The sequence below is a fragment of the Ipomoea triloba genome, chromosome 5 (assembly GCF_003576645.1).
Source record: "Ipomoea triloba cultivar NCNSP0323 chromosome 5, ASM357664v1".
NCBI classification, from domain to species: Eukaryota; Viridiplantae; Streptophyta; class Magnoliopsida; order Solanales; family Convolvulaceae; genus Ipomoea; species Ipomoea triloba.
Genome location: NC_044920.1, coordinates 30,073,806 through 30,096,269, shown reverse-complemented (window position 1 = coordinate 30,096,269; position 22,464 = coordinate 30,073,806). Strand labels below are relative to the sequence as shown.

Here is a 22,464-nt window from a genome sequence, read left to right as displayed (position 1 = left end):
AAACTACTGTTTACGTGTGAATTTGGAAAAGTACGTTTGTTTAGTTTTACTGATTCAGTTTTTTTTTTTTTGTTTGGCTAGGGTTTTAACGTTGATTTTCAAGGCAACAGTGGGAAAGTCTTGGAGACGGAATGTTGAACTTGAAATTCTGAAAAAAATGAATAACCAACAGATTTTGACAGGACTACAGGAGGAGAGACATTAAAAAAAAAAAAAGACAAGGCAAAACAAAACCTCAACATCCCCTAGCTAATGACTTGATTCTGGTAATTAAAGATTAAGAGTTCGATTCTTGTCAATATTTTTATAATTGAGTTTGTTGCATGATGTGGTCTTTAGGAGCAGGGTTTACCCTGTACATGCTCACTAAATCCTCACCAATGATATGATCTTATGGGTGTTGCCCAGTATCGACACCCACTAAATTGTCAACACTGATATGATTTTATGGGTGTTGTCCAATACCCGTCTACTAAACCATCGCCGATGAAGTAATCTTATGGGTATTACCTAGTGCTTACCCACTAAACCTCACCGATGATCTAATAATCTTATGGGTACAGTGTTACCTAGTATGTACCCGCCCACTAAACCCTCACCGATGATTTGATCTTATGAGTTTTATTTAGTGTCCTCCCACTAAACCCTCATCGGTGATATGATCTTATGGGCGTTACCCAACGTCACTAAATCCTTAACGATGATATGATTTTATGGGTGTTTTTCAATGAATGAGAGTTTTTATGAGTGGGCTTACCAAGTATCCATTAAATCTTTACTGGTGATATAATCTTAGGTGATTTTAAGTGGAGGATAGTTATGAACTTATAATTTCAATTTAGTTAAAGTTTTTTTTTTCAAGGTTTTCTCTGTTTGACATTAAAAAAAATAAAAAAAAATAAATAAATAAAAGAAGAGGAAATGGTATACAGTGGAAGTCAAATGATTTCTCAAAAGAATGAATATAATAATAATTAATAAAAACAAATGAAAGTTTTGACTCCGTCATGGCTTGGCGTTACGCTGTTCTGTGGAATTTACGGATGAAATTTCCCTTCAAAGGCGTAGGTTTGACTCCTCTTCCATGTGCACAATGTTCGACCTTTTTTTGTCGCAACTTTCTAGAACAAAATGGGGTTCTGGAATCATATGGAAAGAATGTGTATGTAATTATGTTTTATTTAGGGTGTGTTTGGTTCGCACATGGGAATCGGAATCGGAATGGGTATCAAATAATTGGTAATGGTAATGGGTTTTGGTGAAAGTATTTAGCATGTTTGGTAGTTGGGTGGAATGAGAATGATTATTAATAGTTGAGGAAGAAATGAGGAAGGGTGATGAAACCCTTATATAATAAGGGTATGTGTTTTCTCATTAATGAGGTATTTCAAACCCACAGTAGCATTCACAAAACCTATCAACTAAACACAAGCAATCACTTTCATACCCATTCCTTATGCCTAAACCCACCAACCAAACACACCCTTACTTTTTTTTTTAAATACAATTGAAAAAATGAACATTTAAACATGTCTCGACAATGGCACATCGATACAATTAGTAGCCAATGCAGGACTAGATATCATGAGGCGGAGATCGACACCAATGTCTTGAGCTGAGCTAGATCGGAGTTGATAAGAGTTCACGTGCATTGTAAGTTAGTCGTCATGAGTACGTGTGGGCTTCCCGGCCTATGAATTGATCGCGGCATGGGGTGAGTGTGAGAGCAACATCTCAAAGTGAGGGAATCTCTGTATATATTCAGCTGAGTTACCATGATTTACATCATCTCAGATGTTCTGTCGGGCCGAGGTGTTTAAGAAAAATTATTAAAGATTATTATGATATTATCTATCACATTCTCTCTTATTGATCGAACGTATGACAATTTAGGAATTATTCCCTAGTTCTACATCTCTGAACCCTTCATTCTAACATTAATGAGGTTAATTAACATCTCTAAACCCTGCCAAGGACCTTGTCCCTTTATACGAGAGGTGGTGAGTTCGAGCCTCAGTGGAGGCAATACTGACTCTTGTGCTTAATAGATTGAGAAAGTAGATACTGCATTCTAATAGAGTTAGTAGTATTCAAAAAAAAAAAAAAACATCTCTAAACCCTTCTCACCCAAAAAAAAAAACATCTCTAAACCCTCCATTCTAACATTGAGACCATTTATGTTAAGTCTTTGCTCATTTATTGCATGATAGTATATATCCACTTGTTGTTAGGTTTCTTGTGCTCGATATTTAGTAGATAAATGACTATAAATTATTATATAATAAATTAATGGTTTTGTTAAGGTTGTTTAATATAATGTTGGGAGAGCTATTCTTGAATGGGTCTAGTCAAAGTACAGTTTGACTAATGTGTGTATGTATGTGCACGGGACAAACCCCACTTCTCTATAATGAGTCGTGCAACTGATTTGACTAAAATGATATTAACAAAAATAGAAGCTAAGTCATGATTTTTAAGTACAAGAATTATACATTATCAACTCGACCACTTTTCACAGGATTTTCTTTTTCTTTTTTTAACCCAATGAATACATATCACGTGACGAAAATATATGTTTCATTTGTATTTTCAAAAGCAAGCAGCTTAGTATGTATTTTCCCATGGATTCCCATGAAAGTCACAATTGATTGTCCTTAAATTGGTGCTCCTGAGTCATGAGTAAACATACTTTAATTATACTGGAAATGTATGTTAACAAGACTTGGAATATCTCATCACCAGTTTTGTTCAAAACGACATGAAAAAACTTCCAATCTTAATTCGCACATGTATGTAAAACCGTATGTAGCAATAAAAATGTCAGCTTATGCCTTGTTGGACAAGATTCTAGGGCACAGACGCCGGGACCAATTCAACAACAATAATAACAACAAAAATAATTATTGTTGCTAATTCAACCTTAGATCAAAGATCAATTGTAAATTTATGAAATTTTTAACGGTATCAATAGTATTAGATATAACCAACTTGGTTGTGCGTGGCCGTACACTCTGATCAACCGGTGCGGACGGAAATTAGTCTGAATATGGTATCAGATGAGACAACATCTTCTCGTAGAACACACGATTTATTTTTTTTTTTCGAGTACGAGTTTAAGTTAAATCAATACAAACTTCAATGTATTTCGATGTTCATATGTGTGTGTCCAGCTTCAATGTATTTCGATATTTGTGTGTGTGTGTTGGGGGGAAGGGAGAGAGCTCTCGTATGTAATGACTTTATTATGAGAACGGTAATGAGTCCTTAAAGTGTTGGAAGTGCTTGAGCCTATGGAGTTTGAGGAAAGGAGTGTCACCTTGAGCCTATGGAGTTTGAGGAAAGGAGTGTCACCTTCGATATGTTTAAAAAAGAAAAAATAAATAAAAATTTTAATTTCTCTCATAGTAAACGGTCTAATGTTTAGACTATGTGGCACCCTAAGTCTCGATTCTTATTGTTTATATCTTAAATCAATCAATTTAGATTGGATCAAATCATCAAAATCACAATTTGTCACATATATTTATTTCGTTTTTTTCCCCCAATTATTGGACCTTATCTAGTTATCTCAATTGTTATTCTCCTTATCACGTATTAACGTTAAGGATTTGTGCCACCGACAGTATTGTTGCGGTAATAACTCCCTAGTCCGGTACTATTTTGACAGCAGCACCGACATAATTTCTTGAATACAAAACATCATGGGTACATTAAAAACTCTTCTTGGTCACTCGCAAGTGAGCAAGCTATAGGCAATTGTCAGTTGTCACAAAATTTACCTCGCCATTTGATTTCTCTCAGTCTTACATATATATGTTTAAGTTACCGTGCGGTCACTACGCATAAATACACCACAAATTATTTAAAAATGCATCATTAGGTGATGCATTTTTTTGGTTTGTGGTGCGTTTTGTGGTGTATTGGTACATTTCATTATGGTGCGTTTCCGAACACTGGTGCATTTATGCATACTTAATGGTGAATTCGCACCGACCGTACGGAGAGCAAACTCAGCATTTGAACCAGTATCTATATATACAGTCAACAACAGAGGGTGTGGGCATTTTGTGAGGGAGATAAACAATTTCAGATCTGTAATAGTGTAGTGGGAAAGAACAGAAGCTTCATTCCACTCAAGAAAGGCTTCCAAGCTGCTAATCATTACTGTCTTCATATTTGATCTCATTGCATTTGGTTTAGCCATTGCTGCTGAGCAGAGAAGAAGCACTGTAAGCCCCCCCCCCCCCCCCCATCCTTATATTCTTGATCAACAAGAACTAGATTAATATGAATCTTGAGCTTGAATTGGCTGCATTGGGTTCCACTATGATTGAAGGGTGTTTGCTTATTGTTTACTGTACAGGGTGTTAAATGCATTGGCTTTTTTTGGTGTACATTGGGTAAATTCTGCTCTATGACTCTAACCGACAAATGATCATAAGCAGGCAAAGTAGTCTAGGTTGCTTACCAACTCAGAGACTAACATTGTGATTATCAAGTGAACAGCCTGACCGTGCTGGCTGCGTTCTTGATTGTTGGGGAAGGAATGAGAATGGTGGGTCTTTTTTAGCTGAGTAGATATGGTGTTGGGGAGAGTTTTCCCCAGTTCTTGAAATAGTTTGAAATTGGACTGTGTATATATAATGCTGCCAGTGACAGATTCATATGATTAATTAGAGGATTATGGGATAACCTTTGTTAACACACAAACAACATTTGTGTATGTAATATGTTGTGAACCTGACTTAATTACCTTGTTTTATATATATACATGACATGAAAGTAGAGAAGTCATAGAGAAATGGTGTAGTCATATGATGTTCCATATGAAGTCATAGAACCAGATTGGCATGTTTTCTTCCTGCAATATAACACTCTGTGCTGCTTAGCCAAGATTCAAGGTTGTGTGTATGTGGCTGAACGGTTTTGATTCAATTAAGGCTTTGCATTTTCGATTGGAATGTTTGCTCGTGTCTCTTACATTTCGGTTTTCATGGATTGAAGGATTGTTTGGAGTTTTTCTGTTAAGAAAGTCTGTTTGGATTTATTTATAATGGTGGCGAGCCGTTGGTTCTGCTGTGGGAAGGCCCTGAGCCGGGAGGCTCAGGCTCGTATGCCGTTCTCCTATTCCTGCTCGCCTGGTATGCACACTAACCATGGCTGTAGATCAATATTGCTTCCGCTTTTGCTACTACGAGGTTAGGTTTCTCGTAGACTATTATTTAGTATAGTTAGATTATATTTATATCTAACATTATATACCCAAAACTAGAGCGAAGATTGATTCAAACTGCATTTCAGGGTCACGTTTTTCCTTGCTGAGAACGGTTCTCTTGTTGGCTGGTTCAGTGAGGAATGCTTAGCACACCAAGTACAGAGCATTCAGATTATAATTCATAAGTAAGTAACCCAGCCTATATTACTCATAGCTGATCGGTTCTGGGTTACTTTTTCATGCTACATTTTGTGTGTTAATGTAAGCTCAATGGCACATTTTATGGTAATGTTTTAATTACATGTACATGTATGGTGTTTGTGCTACCGAAACTGTTTCTCTGCCATGGCCTAAGTACAGGTTGTTTCACTTGTTTGTGTTCTCTTGGGTTAGTGACAGATTGGACCAGGTGAGCCATCTGCAGTGTGTTAAGCCCTCACATGGTTGGGTCAAAATTAGGGTTTACACATGCAAAATAGACCCAGGTTCATAGCATAATAATTGGTTGGGGATTCAATTTTTTGGGAACATTTTTTTTTTGCTAATATAATTAGAATGCTATATAATAATAGTAATAATTAAAGCATGCGTCGTGCTAAATACAGCTAATTAACAGGAAAATTAGACGGCAGTGTGCATAGTTGCTCCCAACTAACACTCGCAAGTTGGCCTGCCTAATATTATATATATATATATATATATATATATATATATATATATATATATTAATGAAACATTTTTCATTTTATATAAGGGTTGTAGGAAATATATAAGTAAACGTTTTCTTTTTCCTTATTTTTCAATTATTATAAGAGTGAATAATTTTTTTAATTTATAAATGTATCATAAATAGTCAAAGCAAAATGTGAATAGTACTATCGAAGTGGGTCGGATTTGTCTATATTATTATTATTATTGACGATCGGCTCGCTAACTTCTTAGTGAGCCTCTAAATCTCCAATTTATCCCTACCTTACTATGTGGTTATGGGTGGAAGAAATCAACATCTTTTCACATTATTAAATTATATATAATGAATATATATATCCATTCTACATTAGTCCAAAGAGTAGGTAAGCTGTTGATTATATATGATTTTTTATCATATAATTATCTCTTGATTTCCAAATTAATATGGCATCCAACTCTCAACTTGGGGGAAGTCTTGTCTTAGTGTATAATTATCAATAATGGACAGCTAATTAATTATCATCAAAGACAATTAAGAGGACATAATACAACTTAACAATTATCATAAATCTAATACATATACACCCTAACACAATTTTAATTAAATACATTATAAATAAATAAAAAAAGATAATAATTAATTATATTTTAGGAATGTGTCAAATTAACCACTAAATTACACATAAAAATACAATGAGGTCATTCAATAAAAATAAAACATTAAGATTTATAAACAAGCCAAACATTCGTATAATTTGATCAAAATTGACCTGTTCTCCCATATTAATTGCGGACATGGTGATTAACCTTAAAAAAAATAAATTTTTTAATATATAAAAAATTAAACATATAAAACCCCCAACTCCTCCCCTTATTCTCAGTGCTAGAGGTAAAGGGGGTGGAGTAGGACCTTTAATCCCGTATTATACTCAGACTAATCCTTATTGGCACCGAGCTGATCCAAATCAGACCAATTAAGGGGTAAAGTGCTTGCCATATTGACGTTTTTCCATACGAGAGGGGTTCAAACTTTCGACATCTCTTAAGGGATGAGAGTGCACGATCACTCACGCTAATTAAGATATTTATAGCATAAGTTAATTTTGACTAAATTAAATGAATTTAGTTTGTTTAAAAGTCAGTTGTAATTTTTTTAATTGACCCAATTATATTTTCGTATTTATAATTTAATGATTAATTTAGCATTTGTTTTTAATCTTATGAAAATTATCAAAAAACAAATGTTATTTTATGGTATTGTATGCTGAGTTATATATGGAGCGGCGGGTTTGTATTTTTACCAGTTGGGTGACATGACTTCCAACATCACAGGCACCGTTCAAGCCGTACTTTGTTTTTGTAATTGTGACAAAGTCAACAAAGTGACTTCTTTACTTTCCACGTCAACTTCGATTGACCTTTTCCACCTTTGACTTCTCCATTGTTTATTTATGTCCAAAGTTTTGGGTGTCTTTTGGATCATAAGGAGTAATTGAGATTTGAGCGGCTATAACACTGATCTATAGAATAAATAATCTTGTCTCGAGCTCCGAGCTCAGCGTAAATAGTTCATTATCTTACTTAAAAAGTCATGATCGAAGGCAACAATAGACTAATTACGCGACTCGCGATTTACCTTCACAGTGATTCTAATGGCAGGGTCCGACAAAGTTGAGATCATCTAAATTATAAAAGTGACAAGTGCCAAATGTGGAGTCCGAGCGGTGAATTTCTGCTTGCATTCTTCAATTAGTAATGGAACCATATGTATCAATGAATATCTTTTTTTATATATTGAGAAAAATCTACTGTGACTATATAATGTATGCATCAGATAAATCCTCTTAAATATTATTTTTTTGTAGTGTTTCAATAATAGTGTTATCTCCCATTAGACTTTACTATTATATATTGCAATTTTTTTTTTCTTATAGTGTATGCTAGACTTCTACACATTCAATTATGCTAGCCATTCAATTATCAAACATTAGAATATCCAAGATTCTCTTAGTTGAATCACTAACCTACAAATATCCCAAGATCTTCTATGCTCACTCACATGCTCTTAGGATATATGGACCATCAAAATATTTGTATCCTTTAATACTTGAGTTTGATATGTTTTTGAATAATAGGATAAAAATGTACTTTTGATCTATATTACACTACACTACTAATTTGTTGATATGTTTATTAATTTTATTTAATATTATATTAATTAAAAAGCTTAATTAAATAGAAATTTCTACAATTCATATCTTTTAATCTAACAACACTTTTTTTTCTAAAATTATTTATTATTATTGACGGGTTTAGTCAACCCAGGGTGTGTTTGGTTAGGGGTTTAGGCATAAGGTATGGGTATCAAAGTGATTGTTAGTGTTTGGTTGATAGGTTTTGTGAATGCTACTATGGGTTTGGAATACCCCATTAATGGCAAAACTCATACCCTTATTAAATAAGGGTTTAATCTCCCTTCATCATTTCTTCCCCAACTATTAATAATCATTCCTATTCCACCCAACTACCAAACATGCTAAATACTTTCACTAAAACCCATTACCCTTACCAAGTATTTGATACCCATTCCGATTCCGATTCCCATGTGCGAACCAAACGCACCCCCAATGTATTAAAGAGGTAATACCTATAAGTAGTGTCACAAAGAGATATTGTTAATAGAAATGAAATTAACACTTATGATTTTATGAATTAATACTTTTGCTTTGGAAAAAAAATAGAATGACAAGTGAATAGTCGAGTAGTGACTGAAATTTTATCTAAGGCTCACAATTCGATCTATTTTTAGAGAACAAGAAACAATCGTGTATCTTATTGTGATTATGACCTTAGATATAATTATCAACAACAACTACATCCCTATATTAGTTGGCACTACACTTTTGACGCACACCCCTATTTATGTACGCTTTACATGTTGTTGGCGTCGCTCACATTTGAAGCTCATTGAGGGAGTCAACGGCGAAGGGGTACTAATCAACCGCGGAGGAGAATCTGAAGTAGAGAAAGTGAAAAACTCATTGGAAAAAGAAAAAAAGAGAAGTAAAAAGACTAAAATACTCACATTATTTTACCTATTAATATTTTTCGGTGAGTTTTGACTGACAATTTTGGTTGGATTGACCAAAATTGATAAAAATTGAATACTTAAAGTACTAAATTGACAATTTTAAAAGTCGTTGATTGAAATTAACAATATCCCAATAATCATAGAACCAAAAGTAAAATTAACTCATAATGGATAATAATAATAATTTTTTTTTACCGTGACTAGAAAAAATTGCGATGACTAATTGAGAGTGTATACTATGTAAACTATACTTCTTTGTAATATCATACCAATCATGCAAGATAAGTAAACTCATTATTGTGTAGTAGATTGCAAAACACACATGTAAGTAAATTCACTCATATATAATAGCCTGCAAACTACAAAGTCACTCATATATATTAGCCTACAAACTACGCAGTAAAGATAAATCGCACCAAAAAAACATGCACGGTAAATTAAATAAAAAAGTGTTGATAAGAATCGAGTTATTGTCCTGATATTAATAATTTTGGTAATATAAAATTGTTCCACTCCTAAGCACATTCATCTAAATCCAATGGGAACTTCCCCCAATCTCCCCTACATAGGACGCACAAAAGCATCTCCCACCTCTACTCTCTCCCCCCTCACCCCCAAAACCCCACAAACAGTTATTGTCTCTCTCTATCTCTCTCCCTCTCTCTCTCTCTCTCTCTCTTTCGTTCTCACTCATAGGGCTTCGCTCTTCTCTGTACCCTTCTCTCTCTAAGCCCATCATCGGATCTGAGTTCCCAACGCTAAAACCCATCTTCGATATTGTCTGATCCTCCCGCTTCCCCACATTGTTGTACGCTCTTGACTTCACTCATTCTCTTCATTATATATATCTATATATTTATATATATACATATATTATATATATATATACTGAGTGTAAGGACTAAGGTGGGGCTGAAGGAAATCCGACCCGGATTGGATCGGGGCGTTGCTCGGGGCATTTTCATGGAAATGCCTCGGCCCGGCGGGGGAGAACAACGACCACAACGATGAGCAGAGCCCGGCCCGACGAGGAAGACGAAGACGAGTGTTTTCACGACTCGCTTGACCGTCTACTCTCTTCCGCCAACACTTCCTGCTCTTCCTCGGCTTTGCCGTCCGACGACGAGGATGATCCCAATTCCCGGCTCGGTTCGCCCAATTATGGCCCGGTTATTGTTCCTAAGTTCCCCGCTGCTAACAACTACGATGTCTGGATCTCCCAGCCTTCCTCTATCGAAGAACGCCGCCTCCGCCTTCTCCGCCAGATGGGACTCAGCTGTGACGCGTCTCTGCTCCGCCACCGTCCACCGCCGTCCGCTGCCGACGACGGAACGGAGAATTTTGGCAGATCGGCGTCGTCGGATCAGTTGAAATGTTCAAGTAGCAGCGGTGAGGGTTTTACTTATACTGATAGAAATAATAATAATAATATTAATATTAATAATTCCGCAAATGCTAATGAATGTATTAGTGTATCAGGGATTGTCCGATCGAAATCGGACGGTGATTGTAATTCATCTCGTTATTCAACTTGTTCATCGTCATCAGTTCATAGAAATAGCGAATTTCTTTCTATTGATTCCGCCCCCTTGAAATCGGCATCGGCCAAGGAGGCCAATGTTGGTGGAAGCATAGTTGTAAATAATAGTGAATACCGTAGACGAAGTGCCAGTAACGTTGATCAATTGCGGAACTGCAATGGATCACTGCCTACCAATCCTCTTTCACCCAAGAAGCCCCCCACGAGTAAGCATAAAAGCAATTCCTCCCAAAATGGGAGCTGTAATTTTGGACATGGGGAGGGGGAGGAGGTTCTTAGGGTTGAGGAGGCTGTGTGTACAATAAAGGATCTTGATAATGGGAAGGAATTTGTGGTGAATGAAGTGAGGGAGGATGGAATGTGGAACAAGCTTAAGGAAGTAGGTACGGGAAGGCAGCTGACGATGGAAGAATTTGAGATGTGTGTTGGGACTTCGCCCATTGTTCAAGAACTGATGAGAAGGCAGAGTGTGGAAGATGGGAATAAGGATGGTTTGGATTCCAATGCAAATGATAGTAGTGGCAGTGGCTCTAAATTGAAGAAGAGGGGAGGCTGGTTAAAGAGCATTAGGAATGTGGCAAACTCCATGACTGGTTATAAGGAGCGGAGGAGTAGTGACGAGAGAGATACTTCATCAGAGAAAGGTGGGAGAAGGTCAAGCTCTGCAACTGATGATAGCCAGGACGCATCTTTTCATGGACCGGAGAGAGTTCGAGTTCGACAGTATGGGAAATCTTGTAAAGAACTTTCAGCACTCTACAAAACCCAGGAAATTCAGGCGCATACTGGGTCTATTTGGACTATCAAATTCAGTTTGGATGGGAAATATCTTGCTAGTGCTGGTGAGGACTGTGCCATACATGTCTGGCAGGTTACAGAATTAGAGAGGAAAGGTGACATGCTACTGGATAAACCTGATGATGGGAGCTTGAATGTGATTGTCCTTACAAATGGGTCCTCTGAGCCGACTTCTGGGTCACCAAGTTTGGATGGTCACACAGAGAAGAAGAGAAGTGGAAAATCATCCATAAACCGTAAATCAGTGAGCTTCGACCATGTTTTGGTGCCAGAGACTGTATTTGCCTTGTCAGAGAAACCCATCTGTTCTCTTGAGGGACATGAGGAAGATGTGCTAGACCTCTCCTGGTCCAAATCTCAGGTTGGCTAATATCCTTATTTTGTTTTTAACCTTGAATTTTTCTGTTATATTTTGGCAGTGTGACAACTAGACTATTGAATCAACACCCATCATTTTTTTTTTCCTCCTGAGCATGGGGATCTTCTGCAATAGAGTTGCATGAAATTTACCTGAGGGCTATATCATTCTTGACTAAAGGAATGCCAATGTAAAACTCATATTATCCCCTATCAGGCATCTCTTTCAGCCCAGTTATTGAAAATTCATTTCTCGTTTATTGTAGATTGGTAATATTTGTCATTGCATTTAAGTACTACTCTACTATGTAAAACGATAACATTAATTTGCAGATTGCTTTATCATTGTGTGCTTTTATTTTTTTCAATTTTTTCGTTTGAGGCACAATTGGACTGACATTGATATTAAAAGTTGAAACTAACACAGTTCTGCAATATGTTGACAAAATTCCGAAGTCTGAACAAAGCTACTACAATAGCTTCTCTATGTGATTAGATATACCTTAATTGATGTGCTGGTTACTATTCCTATTTTCTTTCTTTTTCTATCATCCTTTCAACAAATTAAGGGAGACACCATTTAAATTTAACCTTTATCAGTTTCATTTAGTCTTTTGATTAACATTATAGGTTTCTTGCTTTAACTTTATTCGCCTTAAAGATATTTATGTTAGTCCAGAATGTATCAGCAATGTTCTTACAACATCAATCTAAATGCATTTGGAACTTGAAAACCCTGATAACTTGATAAATATTACTCTGTACATACTAAAAGCAAGCACTAACAGTTAAGGAGTATTACTCTACAATGTCAACCTGGTCCAACACCAATATGCAGCCTTGTGGGAATGGTACTCTTTTCTTATCTTGTCCAAATGAAAAATTGATCCATTCATTTCTTATGGGTCTTTAGTTGTAGTTTTAGTTGAAAGAGAATCGACTAATGATGATACTTATGCTTGATGATAAAGTTTCTAGTGTATCTTTAGATATGTGTTGCCTTGGGGACAGAAGGGTGATATTACATTAGAATCTGTTCTTTTTAAATATAGGGAACGAGTACACCATGACATAACTGTTGTGCAAACATCTCAGTGAGTGGTGTCTTGGATAGGAAGGTATGAGGAGGCATTATTTCATGACTTAAAGATGTCTTGGTTATACTAATTGCTATGCGGTGTAAGCTTTTAATGTCAAGACTGACATTTTCTTTTCAATTTTAAATATAAGACTGATTTTTTTCCCCATGGAGCATTTGCTCTCCTTGTTTTCTATGTTTCACATTTCTGCCCTTTCATTTATCTGCTGCCATATATTCAGTTTTTGATTGCAAATATGTGCACTGTTACTTTAGTGATTGTGAATACTGTGTATGACTAGTTGTCAAATATTTTTGGTATTGTACACATTTATGTTTTCAATTTTCTATATACTGATTGAGGAACAAATAAGAAATTCAGTCACATAGAAGTTGAATTCACATTTTGAACAGATTAACATGTATTCCTTTTTGGGATTTCCAGGATATATCCTTTCATCTTCATTATTTTCGTGACATGTTCATTGATGCTTTTAAATCCTTGCTTCTTTTGCAGCGCTTGCTCTCGTCTTCAATGGATAAAACAGTACGACTCTGGGATTTATCTAGCAAATCTTGTTTAAAGGTCTTCTCACACAGTGACTTTGGTAAGTGCATGAACATGAAGTTCTAATGTTCTATATAAGTCTTGCTTTCTTTCTTTGGGGTGGGCTCTGGAGGTTGATAAATCAAAATGCACCTTTTTTTTTTCATACAACAATCTAATTGGTAATCAATTGACTGATTTGAGGATATGCCTTGGCACAGTAACTTGCATCCAGTTTAACCCTGTTGATGATAGATACTTCATCAGTGGTTCTCTGGATTCTAAGGTCCGTATATGGAGCATTCCTGAGAGGCAAGTTGTTGATTGGAATGATCTGCATGAGATGGTTACTGCAGCATGCTACACACCAGATGGTCAGGTGAGGTGCCTATTATCATAGAGCTACTCACTTAACTGCAAATCTGAAATAGAAGACATAGTTATATACTCTTTTGCTTTAAAGTGTTTTTTGTTTTATGAAGGGTGCACTAGTTGGTTCATATAAGGGGAGTTGCCTCTTGTACAACACATCAGGTACCAGTTAATTTTCCTTTGAACTTGTGTGCCATTTCACTCTCCTCTTCCACTTCCCCTCAATTGGGTATATTAAATATCCCCCTTGTTGATATATGCTTTTGTTTTGTCATTTTGCATTTTTAAGAGAATAAATTGCAGCAAAAAGGACAAATTAATCTACAGAACAAGAAGAAAAGATCTCATCAAAAGAAAATTACAGGTTTTGAGGTAATAGTTTCATTAAGTGCTACAGTGTGAGGTTTTATACTTCTGTGTGCTTTTGATGAGTCTAATATGTGTTCATCTTTCTTCCCTCAAATGCTGTTTCCTTTTTGACTTGGTTGGAATGCTGTCTTCTTACAAAACCATACTTCTTGGCAAACAGTTTGTCCCTGGAAGTACATCAGAAGTGCTTGTAACATCTGCAGATTCTCGAATTCGGGTTATTGAAGGTGTTGATCTGGTTCACAAGTTCAAAGGTACATTAAACTGCTATATTGAATTTTTGTGTTATATGGTGGTGATGAAGAGCTCAATTTAGGCAATGCAAGGACTGAATGCAAATTAGGGCCAAAAGTTGGAAACTCGGTGCCATTTACTCAAAATATATTCTATCTTATATGATGAACAATTTGGGTTTTCCATGAGTTGATGAAAATAATTTTGTTACTACTACTAATGGCAGGGTTTCGCAATTCAAAGAGTCACTCTGCCTCTCTCTCTGTTGATGGAAGGTATGTGGTCTGTGCCAGTGAAGATTCATATGTATATGTCTGGAAACATGATGGTGATTCTCGACCAAGTAGGAGCAAAGGGGTTACTGTCACACAGTGTTATGAACAGTTCCACAGTCAAGATGTTTCGGTGGCCATTCCTTGGCCCGGAATGTGTGATACATGGAGATTTCAAGACAACTCTTCTCCAGAAGAACACAGTGGCCCATTTGATCAAACCGATGAGGTCTCCACCTCAAATCATCCGCCTTCGCCTGCTGAAGAGGCATACGGGAATGAATCCTCACCATTGGCTTCTGGCTGCAGTAACAGTCCACTACATGGAATTATATGCAACGCCACAAACAGCTACTTCTTTGATAGAATATCAGCAGCATGGCCTGAGGAAAAACTCGTTTCATCAACTAACAAAACCCAGAGCCCTCATGCCAGCATGGATGACTTCTCCAGTAGTGGCCTTTATCAGACAAAGTCTGCCGCCTGGGGCTTGGTCATCGTAACTGCTGATAACCGAGGTGAAATCAGGACTTTCCAAAACTTTGGAATGCCAATACGGATTTAGTTGGGTGAAAGCGTTCAGAAGCCAAATTCAAGTACACAGCATTTGTACAGATCAGTGAGATTTGTAATATTAGTCGTTTTTATTTCTTGTTCTTGTACCAGTTGGGATCTGGGAATTAGATATCACGTCTGCCTGACTAGGCACTAAAGAGCTATATATATAATATATATAAACGAAAAAAAAAAATTGTTATTTGAGGTAAAAGTAAGGTACACACTTGTCCAGAAACCGATGGTTTTTTCTGTAATCAGCAATTGTAGAGTGGAGCTTCATGAAATTTTATTGAATTAAACGAAATTCTTTTACAATTTGGTGTGTGAATGGCCACAGTTTCTGTTGTGTTTCCTCACAATGCTATGAGCCTTTTGTTGTATATTGTTAAAAATGGTGGCTTAGGCAGGAGATCTTCTATTGTTCATGGTATCTTCTATCGAATGTGTACTCCGGGTGAAGATTGAAGAGTCAAGACACTCTAGCTACTCTGGGTGAAGATTGAAGAGTCAAGACACTCTAGCTGGCAAATTAACGTAGTTTGAAACTATGGGTACAGCATAGTACAGCTGGCAAATTAGGCAAATTAACTAAACGAGAAAGTTAATTGCAGCTCTCATAGGATAGGATAGGATCGATTATTCAACCAGCTCAACTAGAGTTAGCTGACAAAAGATCACAAAAGGTAAACCAACTTAGATTATATGCTACTCTCATTAGGAGTCGAAGTATACAACTAATTTTGAGTAGCGTAGTAAAGGTGTGTGATTGAACCTAAACCAAACTAAAGTAGTTCTCAAAGACCAGGGAAACAGAACTCTCTAGTCATTGGTGGAAACATTATCCTCCTTGCAAAATATCCACTGGCAAAACCATATCCTTACTAGACTCTCCATACTGAAGCCCATACCAATGAGAAGAGGGTTGCCTAGGTTGTCGAGCCAGAATATCCCAACATGGCCCCACTCAACTACAAAGATAAAAAGAAAAAAGCACAAAAATATCATAGGAAATCCATGGTTGTACCCTGATTGGTGGCTTACAATTGATGTGGCAAATCCTTCCACCAAAAATTATCTTATCCACACATTCACACCCAAACTCACAGTCCCATCTTTTTGTCTTCTCCCACTGTCACATCCCCCATTGTGTTGTATATATACCTCTAATTTCTCAATTTGTGGCCAAGAAACCACTCAACACTCCATTTTTCCTCACCAAAATATCATAATAGCATATCTCCCATGGCCCTCCAGGCTGCTGCCCTTCTCCCCCCTGCTTTGTCCATTCCCAAAGAGGTCTGTCTGTGTTTCAATTCTTTAGGACAAATTAGTACAGTGTAGTAAGTACATGATTAAGTATGAAAGCTGAGCTTTTTACTGTGTTCTTGCAGGGGAAAACCAGTGCAACTCTCAAGGATTCAAGCTTGTTTGGAGTCTCTCTGTTGGACCACTCTAAACCTGATTTCAGCTCCTCTGCACTTAAAATCAAGGTACATTGTCATTAGGGAAAATTTTATGATCATATCATCTAAGTTATGTGTAAATTGGCAATTTTAGTCTTTGAAGGGTCATATTAGCTACTTTATCAAGTGATATATTGATGGCAGAAATACTCTAGATGGACTAAAATCGCTACTTTTTGCATTTAGGAATTAAAATGATTATGCATATAGCTCAAGGAACTAAATTTATACTCCTTGTCATTATATTGATTATTGGTACTCTCGAGAGAATTGTGTGGACAATGGTGATGATGATTATTGGGCGTCGGCCAGGTTGGCTGAGTTCAGTCCTACTAGATTCGAGACGTGAGGCATTGGCTTGTCAGCATGTTGTTAAATGGTTAATATTAAGCTACTTTATCGTAGTTTTGAGTAGAATATAACAATTAGATAGTAAAAAAGAATTATCTGGCTAAGCGTGTTTGAATTGCAGCAATCGCAAACAATGATGTTGATATTTCTGAAATGGAATTTGTGGGGTTTTTGCAGGGGGCAAGAAAGGCATCCAATGGGGTTGTGAGAGCCGAAACAATGGTGGCAACTCCGGGCGTCACCGGAGCCCAAGTTTCCGGCAAGAAAACGCTGAGAAAGGGCACTGTTGTGGTCACCGGCGCATCTTCTGGGCTAGGGCTGGCCACGGCCAAAGCGCTGGCGGAGAGCGGAAAATGGCACGTGATTATGGCGTGCCGGGACTTCTTGAAGGCGGAGAGAGCCGCAAAATCAGTGGGCATGCGCAAGGAGGATTTCACCATAATGCATTTGGACCTTGCCTCCCTCGACAGTGTCCGGCAATTCGTCGACAACTTCCGGCGCTCCGGCCGGCCCCTTGATGTTCTGGTGTGCAATGCGGCTGTGTACTTGCCCACGGCTAAAGAACCCACTTTTACAGCTGAAGGGTTTGAGCTGAGTGTGGGCACTAACCATCTTGGCCACTTTTTGCTCTCAAGATTGCTTCTTGATGACATGAAACAATCTGATTACCCTTCCAAGAGACTCATCATTGTTGGCTCAATCACAGGTACCCATCATCACTCTTTTAAGTGTATAATTTGTTTCATCTTGCTACTCAATCATTTTAGCTAGCTTGTAGCACTTGGTAATTGGTTTACCTAATTACCTATAGCCAATTCGCCCTGAGTTTTCCAACTCTTGACCTAGAACTCTTTAAATGGTATCGACCTTGCATTGCAGTTTAGCCAATTCAACCCGAATTGTGCAACTCTTGACCTATAACTTTTTAACATGGTCTAACCAGCTTGGTTAGCGTGAGTTGCCGTGCACTCTTGTCCCTTAAGAAATGTCAGGAGTTCAAATCCCCTTGGAAAAACCAATTTAGCACGCGCTTTATTCATTAATTGGGCCGGCCCTGTGCGAGCGAATGTGTCTCCTACAATTAGGGCCTGCGCAGAACACCTCGTGACCTCCTAGTAATGCTGCACGCTTACTATTTACTCTAAATTGTTGAGTTGCTATTAGGGGTATAACTTCATTCCGAGATTGTTAAGACTACTATTGAGTTCCAATCCGATACTAAAAGTAAAATTTGACTTAAAACTCTTTAATTGAAGATTAACGATCTAGAGTTCTTTATCTAGTAGTTTGTTTACCAATTGCTCTAAGCTATTAAATTGCTACTCAAAGTAGCTTGTTTACTAATTGCTCTAAAATGTTAAATTGCTATCTCATGAGTCATGCCCTTTAATGTGACAATGTATTGATAAAATGTCATCAGGGAATACAAACACGTTGGCCGGAAATGTACCTCCGAAGGCAAACCTGGGGGACATGAGGGGTCTCGCCGGCGGCCTGACCGGCCTGAACACCTCGGCCATGATCGACGGCGGCGAGTTCGACGGCGCAAAGGCGTACAAGGACAGCAAGGTGTGCAACATGCTAACAATGCAAGAATTCCACCGCCGTTTCCACGAGGACACCGGCATCACCTTCGCCTCCCTCTACCCCGGCTGCATCGCCACCACGGGGCTTTTCCGGGAGCACATCCCCTTGTTCCGGCTCCTCTTCCCGCCGTTCCAGAAATTCATCACGAAAGGGTTCGTGTCGGAGGATGAAGCCGGAAAAAGGCTGGCTCAGGTGGTGAGTGACCCCAGCTTGACTAAATCCGGCGTGTATTGGAGCTGGAACAAAGACTCGGCTTCTTTCGAGAATCAGTTGTCTCAGGAAGCTAGTGATGTCGACAAGGCTCGCAAGGTGTGGGAGCTCAGCGAGAAACTCGTCGGCTTGGCTTAAGCGGCTCAACCCCCCCTCCCCCCTCCATTCCATTTTTCCATTTGAGTGAGATGATGACATTATTGCCCACTAGCTTGTAAACTTGAAAATGCATGACAAAAAAAAAAAAATGTTGTAGAATTCAAGAATTGTTAATAAAATCACTTGTCATCCCTTCTAGAAATTTGTTAATTACATTTGAATGGACATTATACAACTTCAAAAGAAGCAAAAATGGATAATTGTGAAACCTAGTATAATTTTATATTTTTATTCTTCAAGTTTCTCATATTATCCTTTTGTAAAACTTAGTATAACTTTATTCTTCAAGTTTCTCACATTATCAAGGTTAATTTTATGACTACTAGGTAGTCGGTCAGCATGTGGACACGACCACAAATTCAACATAGAACTTGAAGAACAATGTATATACTCTCACACAAACCAAACAAGCTAATGAAATCTTTTGGGTTTGGCTTTTGTATTGACAATGCCAATTTTGATGAGGCATGAGCCTACAAAAGGCCATGAGTGTGGCTACCTCTACCCCAAAGAGTTCAATAACACATACTAAAGAGTTTAAATAACTTAAAATGTCATGAATAAAGTGTCTATTGCTATAGATGGTTTGTAGTTCGAAGGCACCGCTGATTCTTCACAATTATATTCACAGGTGGATATAGATGTTCGTAATTCAAAAGCATCGATTGTTGGTAGATGCATTAGGCTAGGGTTTTTCTCAATTGATTGTGACATGGAATGTGCCCCTATCTAAAACAAACTGTTACACATGTTTAGGTTTTTGGGTTGGACTGAATGACCGATTTATTGGGCTTTTTGGATTTCTATCGAACTGAACTCATTTTACTATTCTAAGATTCCATATTCTATCACCATTAACTAATTATCAACTTATTATTTTTATCTATTACATTATATTGTGTCACGTTACAGACACATGCTAGACACACGCATTCGTGTGCTGCTAACTGTATAAGTCGTTACGTTATATTGCAACACGTTACACACACATGCTAGGCATGATCATTCGTGTGTTGCATAGCAATATAAGTCATTATTATAATTCTTCAACTTTTTTTTTTTCGTTATGTTAAATTGCACCACGGTACGCACACACGCTAAGCACGTGTGGCGCACGCAATATACGACATTATTATTTTTCTAAATCCTCACCAAATGTTCGGATACGCTAGTGTATCCGGACATTTATTATCCGGTCTCTGATCCCTAATTGTAAAATGAAATAAAATAAAATAATTATAAATAAATTGAGTAAAAAGAAAATAAAATACAGTAATACTGAAATTATTGGTCTATAAATAGTTAAATACCAAAAGCCACCACTCAAGAATGTTTTCAGAGGTGCAGAGAGCGTGGGATACTGAACACTAAAGTCTACAGTGCCCATTCCCAAACCAGAAAGCATATCGCAGAGGTGAAGGAGAAGAAAGGAAGCTTTGCTCGCTTAAGTATGAACATCTCTCTCTCTCTCTCTCTGAACTATTTTGCTTCAGTTTTACCGATCGATTCCTAAATCCTAACATTTCAGTTTTTGTTTGTTTTTGCTTTTTGCTGAAAAAACGATCAACCAATCTCCGAGTGCCGATCGCCGATCACTGAGAAATCTCGGAAATCGCCTGTTAGCACCACATTGAATTCAAATGTTTTGAGTTTGTTAATGTGCATGTTTGCTGTTGTTAATGCGCCGTGTTTCCCTATCCTGACGGACGACAAATAAATTTGTTGTCTTTGTTAATCAAGCTCGAAAGTGCTAAAAGAGAATGCTGAATTTCACCTTAAAGCTCTTGATATGTTAAGTTTCAGTTTAGAGCAATTGATCAAATATTTAACCGCATATGTTGCATGAATATCTCGTTTGTCATAGTTTTTGTTCTAGCCAAGGTTTATTGGAAAAAGGAAGGAGATTTATATATTTCCGTTGTTTGGAGTTCAATTTTATTGGTTATGATGTTTCCTCATACTCGTCTAATTTTCATGAGAATTGATTAATTGCTATTATGGAACAGTCTCTGACTTTGGAATTTGATCAAATTTGAAATTGTGCTCATTGGAAATTGGTGCATTCCTCATTGCTGTTTACTTAATATCACTCTTTGATTTTTTGAGAAAAAAATAAAAAGTTATATTCTTTGTAATTTTTTTTTTTCCTAATACATCTAGAAATGTAACATGTCTTGGAAATGAGGCTTGAAGCAACTGGAAAATCTGAAATGTTGATTGATGGGATTCATAGTTCTTTACCATTTACTTAATTTCTCATTCTGTTTGTTGTGAAGGATGAAAATGGAAACGCTTCCGTCAAGCTTTTCTTATGGTGATGAGGACCGTAAGAATCTTCAGCAGCTGCTTGAAGCATTTGGTTCTGTTGTTTCACTTGAAGATATTGCTTCAGCTTATTGTAAAGCAGGTCGCGATCCTTCTTTTGCTGGTGACATACTCTGCAATCTGCCAGCTAGCACATCTACAACTTTAAGTTCTGAGAATACAGAGAAGAGTGACACAGTTCACAATGATGTTGAGGAATTTCTGTTTAAAATGCTTGGAGATGGCTTTTCACTCGATATGAGTACAATCCAGAATGTTGTTGGTAAGCTGTAGGGCAATAAATTTTTGTTCCACTAATACAATGCTCCTTCAACTTGTTCAGTGAGTTTCAAATGCACGTGATCATGGATAAATAGTGGAAACAGATCCCAGGATCAGACAATACATCGTCATTGTGCTATCTGCAAATAATATGAGATATTTCCCATGTTTAATTACAATTCAAAAACTGTGAAGTTTCTTAATGTTATATGAAATCCTTGTATGATGATGCTTTCTTATCTTACAAGGAAAACTTTTCAGTGTTTTTTCCTTAATTTTGAGTCATGTACTAAGTATGGTGTTGGACTGGCTTTATAGCATGATTACTATTAGTTCTCATGATTTTTGATAACAAGAATTCACTTCCCACCTGCACAAATTTAGTACCCACCAGAAAATAGTATGGAGTATGTTTTAGTCTTAGTCTATCATGGTAGAAACCTTACATTAACAGCCTCTAGACAAGATTGCTGTGCTAATCTGTTGGATCTTGCACTATCAGTTAATCCTTTTAGTGCCAATTTAACATTATCATTCCAAAAGTTGTATTGCAAAACTTCCCTGTTGGGACTTCATTATATGATATATGAATTGCAATTTTTTTATTACTTTACCTTCTCTCACCTGTGCTCTTCTATTTTATTAGTATAAGTGAATAACCTTGTCCTTTACATATTGAGTCCTGCCCTAGCTTTGCTGCTTTTGAAATCAGGGAATTTGTTGAATTTTGCAGGTCAGTGTGGATTTGATGTGAACAAGGTAAGTGAAGATACCTAAAAGCTATTTCAGTATTGTTAAAAAAACTAATATAGCAGCAAATAAGTACTTTGTTACTCTGATTAATGTAATTCTGGTATTCGTTTAGTGGAACTTCATTTCTGGGTCACTAGTTATTTACTTATTGAAATTTTTATGAAGATTAAAAAAAAAAAAAAAAAAAAAAAAAAAAAAAAAAAAAAAAAAAAAAAAAAAAAATAATTTTTTTTT

General features: G+C 37.0%; 3 protein-coding genes and 1 pseudogene across 5 annotated transcripts in view; all 4 read left to right on the top strand.

Moving 5' to 3' along the window:
* The first annotated feature begins 3,935 nt into the window (after positions 1–3,935).
* LOC116020547 lies at positions 3,936–5,393 on the top strand (annotated as a pseudogene).
* A 4,171-nt stretch (positions 5,394–9,564) lies between these two features.
* On the top strand, positions 9,565–15,436 carry LOC116019769 (WD repeat-containing protein 44-like). Its single transcript, XM_031260098.1, has 8 exons — positions 9,565–10,385; positions 10,476–11,695; positions 13,287–13,377; positions 13,538–13,695; positions 13,799–13,850; positions 13,978–14,060; positions 14,218–14,311; positions 14,518–15,436. The coding sequence occupies exons 1-8, from the start codon at positions 10,004–10,006 to the stop codon at positions 15,126–15,128; spliced, it is 2,691 nt and encodes an 896-aa protein (XP_031115958.1). The 5' UTR covers positions 9,565–10,003; the 3' UTR covers positions 15,129–15,436.
* An 845-nt stretch (positions 15,437–16,281) lies between these two features.
* LOC116020904 (protochlorophyllide reductase-like) lies at positions 16,282–19,099 on the top strand. Its single transcript, XM_031261470.1, has 4 exons — positions 16,282–16,417; positions 16,513–16,611; positions 17,113–17,641; positions 18,356–19,099. Exons 1-4 carry the CDS (start codon positions 16,364–16,366, stop codon positions 18,868–18,870), a joined length of 1,197 nt encoding a protein of 398 aa, XP_031117330.1. The 5' UTR covers positions 16,282–16,363; the 3' UTR covers positions 18,871–19,099.
* A 1,122-nt stretch (positions 19,100–20,221) lies between these two features.
* The window catches only part of LOC116019521 (putative nuclear RNA export factor SDE5), a 6,909-nt gene continuing 4,666 nt past the window's right edge, over positions 20,222–22,464 (top strand). Inside the window, exons 1-4 of one of the 3 annotated variants that reach the window (XM_031259769.1) lie at positions 20,232–20,339; positions 20,420–20,509; positions 21,168–21,478; positions 22,211–22,236. In XM_031259769.1, coding sequence (XP_031115629.1) covers positions 21,169–21,478; positions 22,211–22,236 — 336 coding nt within the window. In that variant the 5' untranslated portion in view covers positions 20,232–20,339; positions 20,420–20,509; position 21,168. Of the gene's footprint in view, positions 20,340–20,419; positions 20,510–21,167; positions 21,479–22,210; positions 22,237–22,464 lie in introns of all 3 variants that reach the window. The other 2 variants (XM_031259770.1, XM_031259768.1) reach the window with 2 other exon arrangements.

Bases quoted from the DNA above. Each gene is read 5' to 3' on its own strand.
- LOC116019769 (XM_031260098.1), top strand. From the start codon at position 10,004: ATGAGCAGAGCCCGGCCCGACGAGGAAGACGAAGACGAGTGTTTTCAC. The intron at 13,851-13,977 runs GTACCAGTTAAT...TGCATTTTTAAG, and splicing joins CCTCTTGTACAACACATCAG to AGAATAAATTGCAGCAAAAA. The intron at 14,061-14,217 runs GTAATAGTTTCA...CTTGGCAAACAG, and splicing joins AGAAAATTACAGGTTTTGAG to TTTGTCCCTGGAAGTACATC.
- LOC116020904 (XM_031261470.1), top strand. From the start codon at position 16,364: ATGGCCCTCCAGGCTGCTGCCCTTCTCCCCCCTGCTTTGTCCATTCCC. The intron at 16,612-17,112 runs GTACATTGTCAT...GGGTTTTTGCAG, and splicing joins CCTCTGCACTTAAAATCAAG to GGGGCAAGAAAGGCATCCAA. The intron at 17,642-18,355 runs GTACCCATCATC...AAATGTCATCAG, and splicing joins CATTGTTGGCTCAATCACAG to GGAATACAAACACGTTGGCC.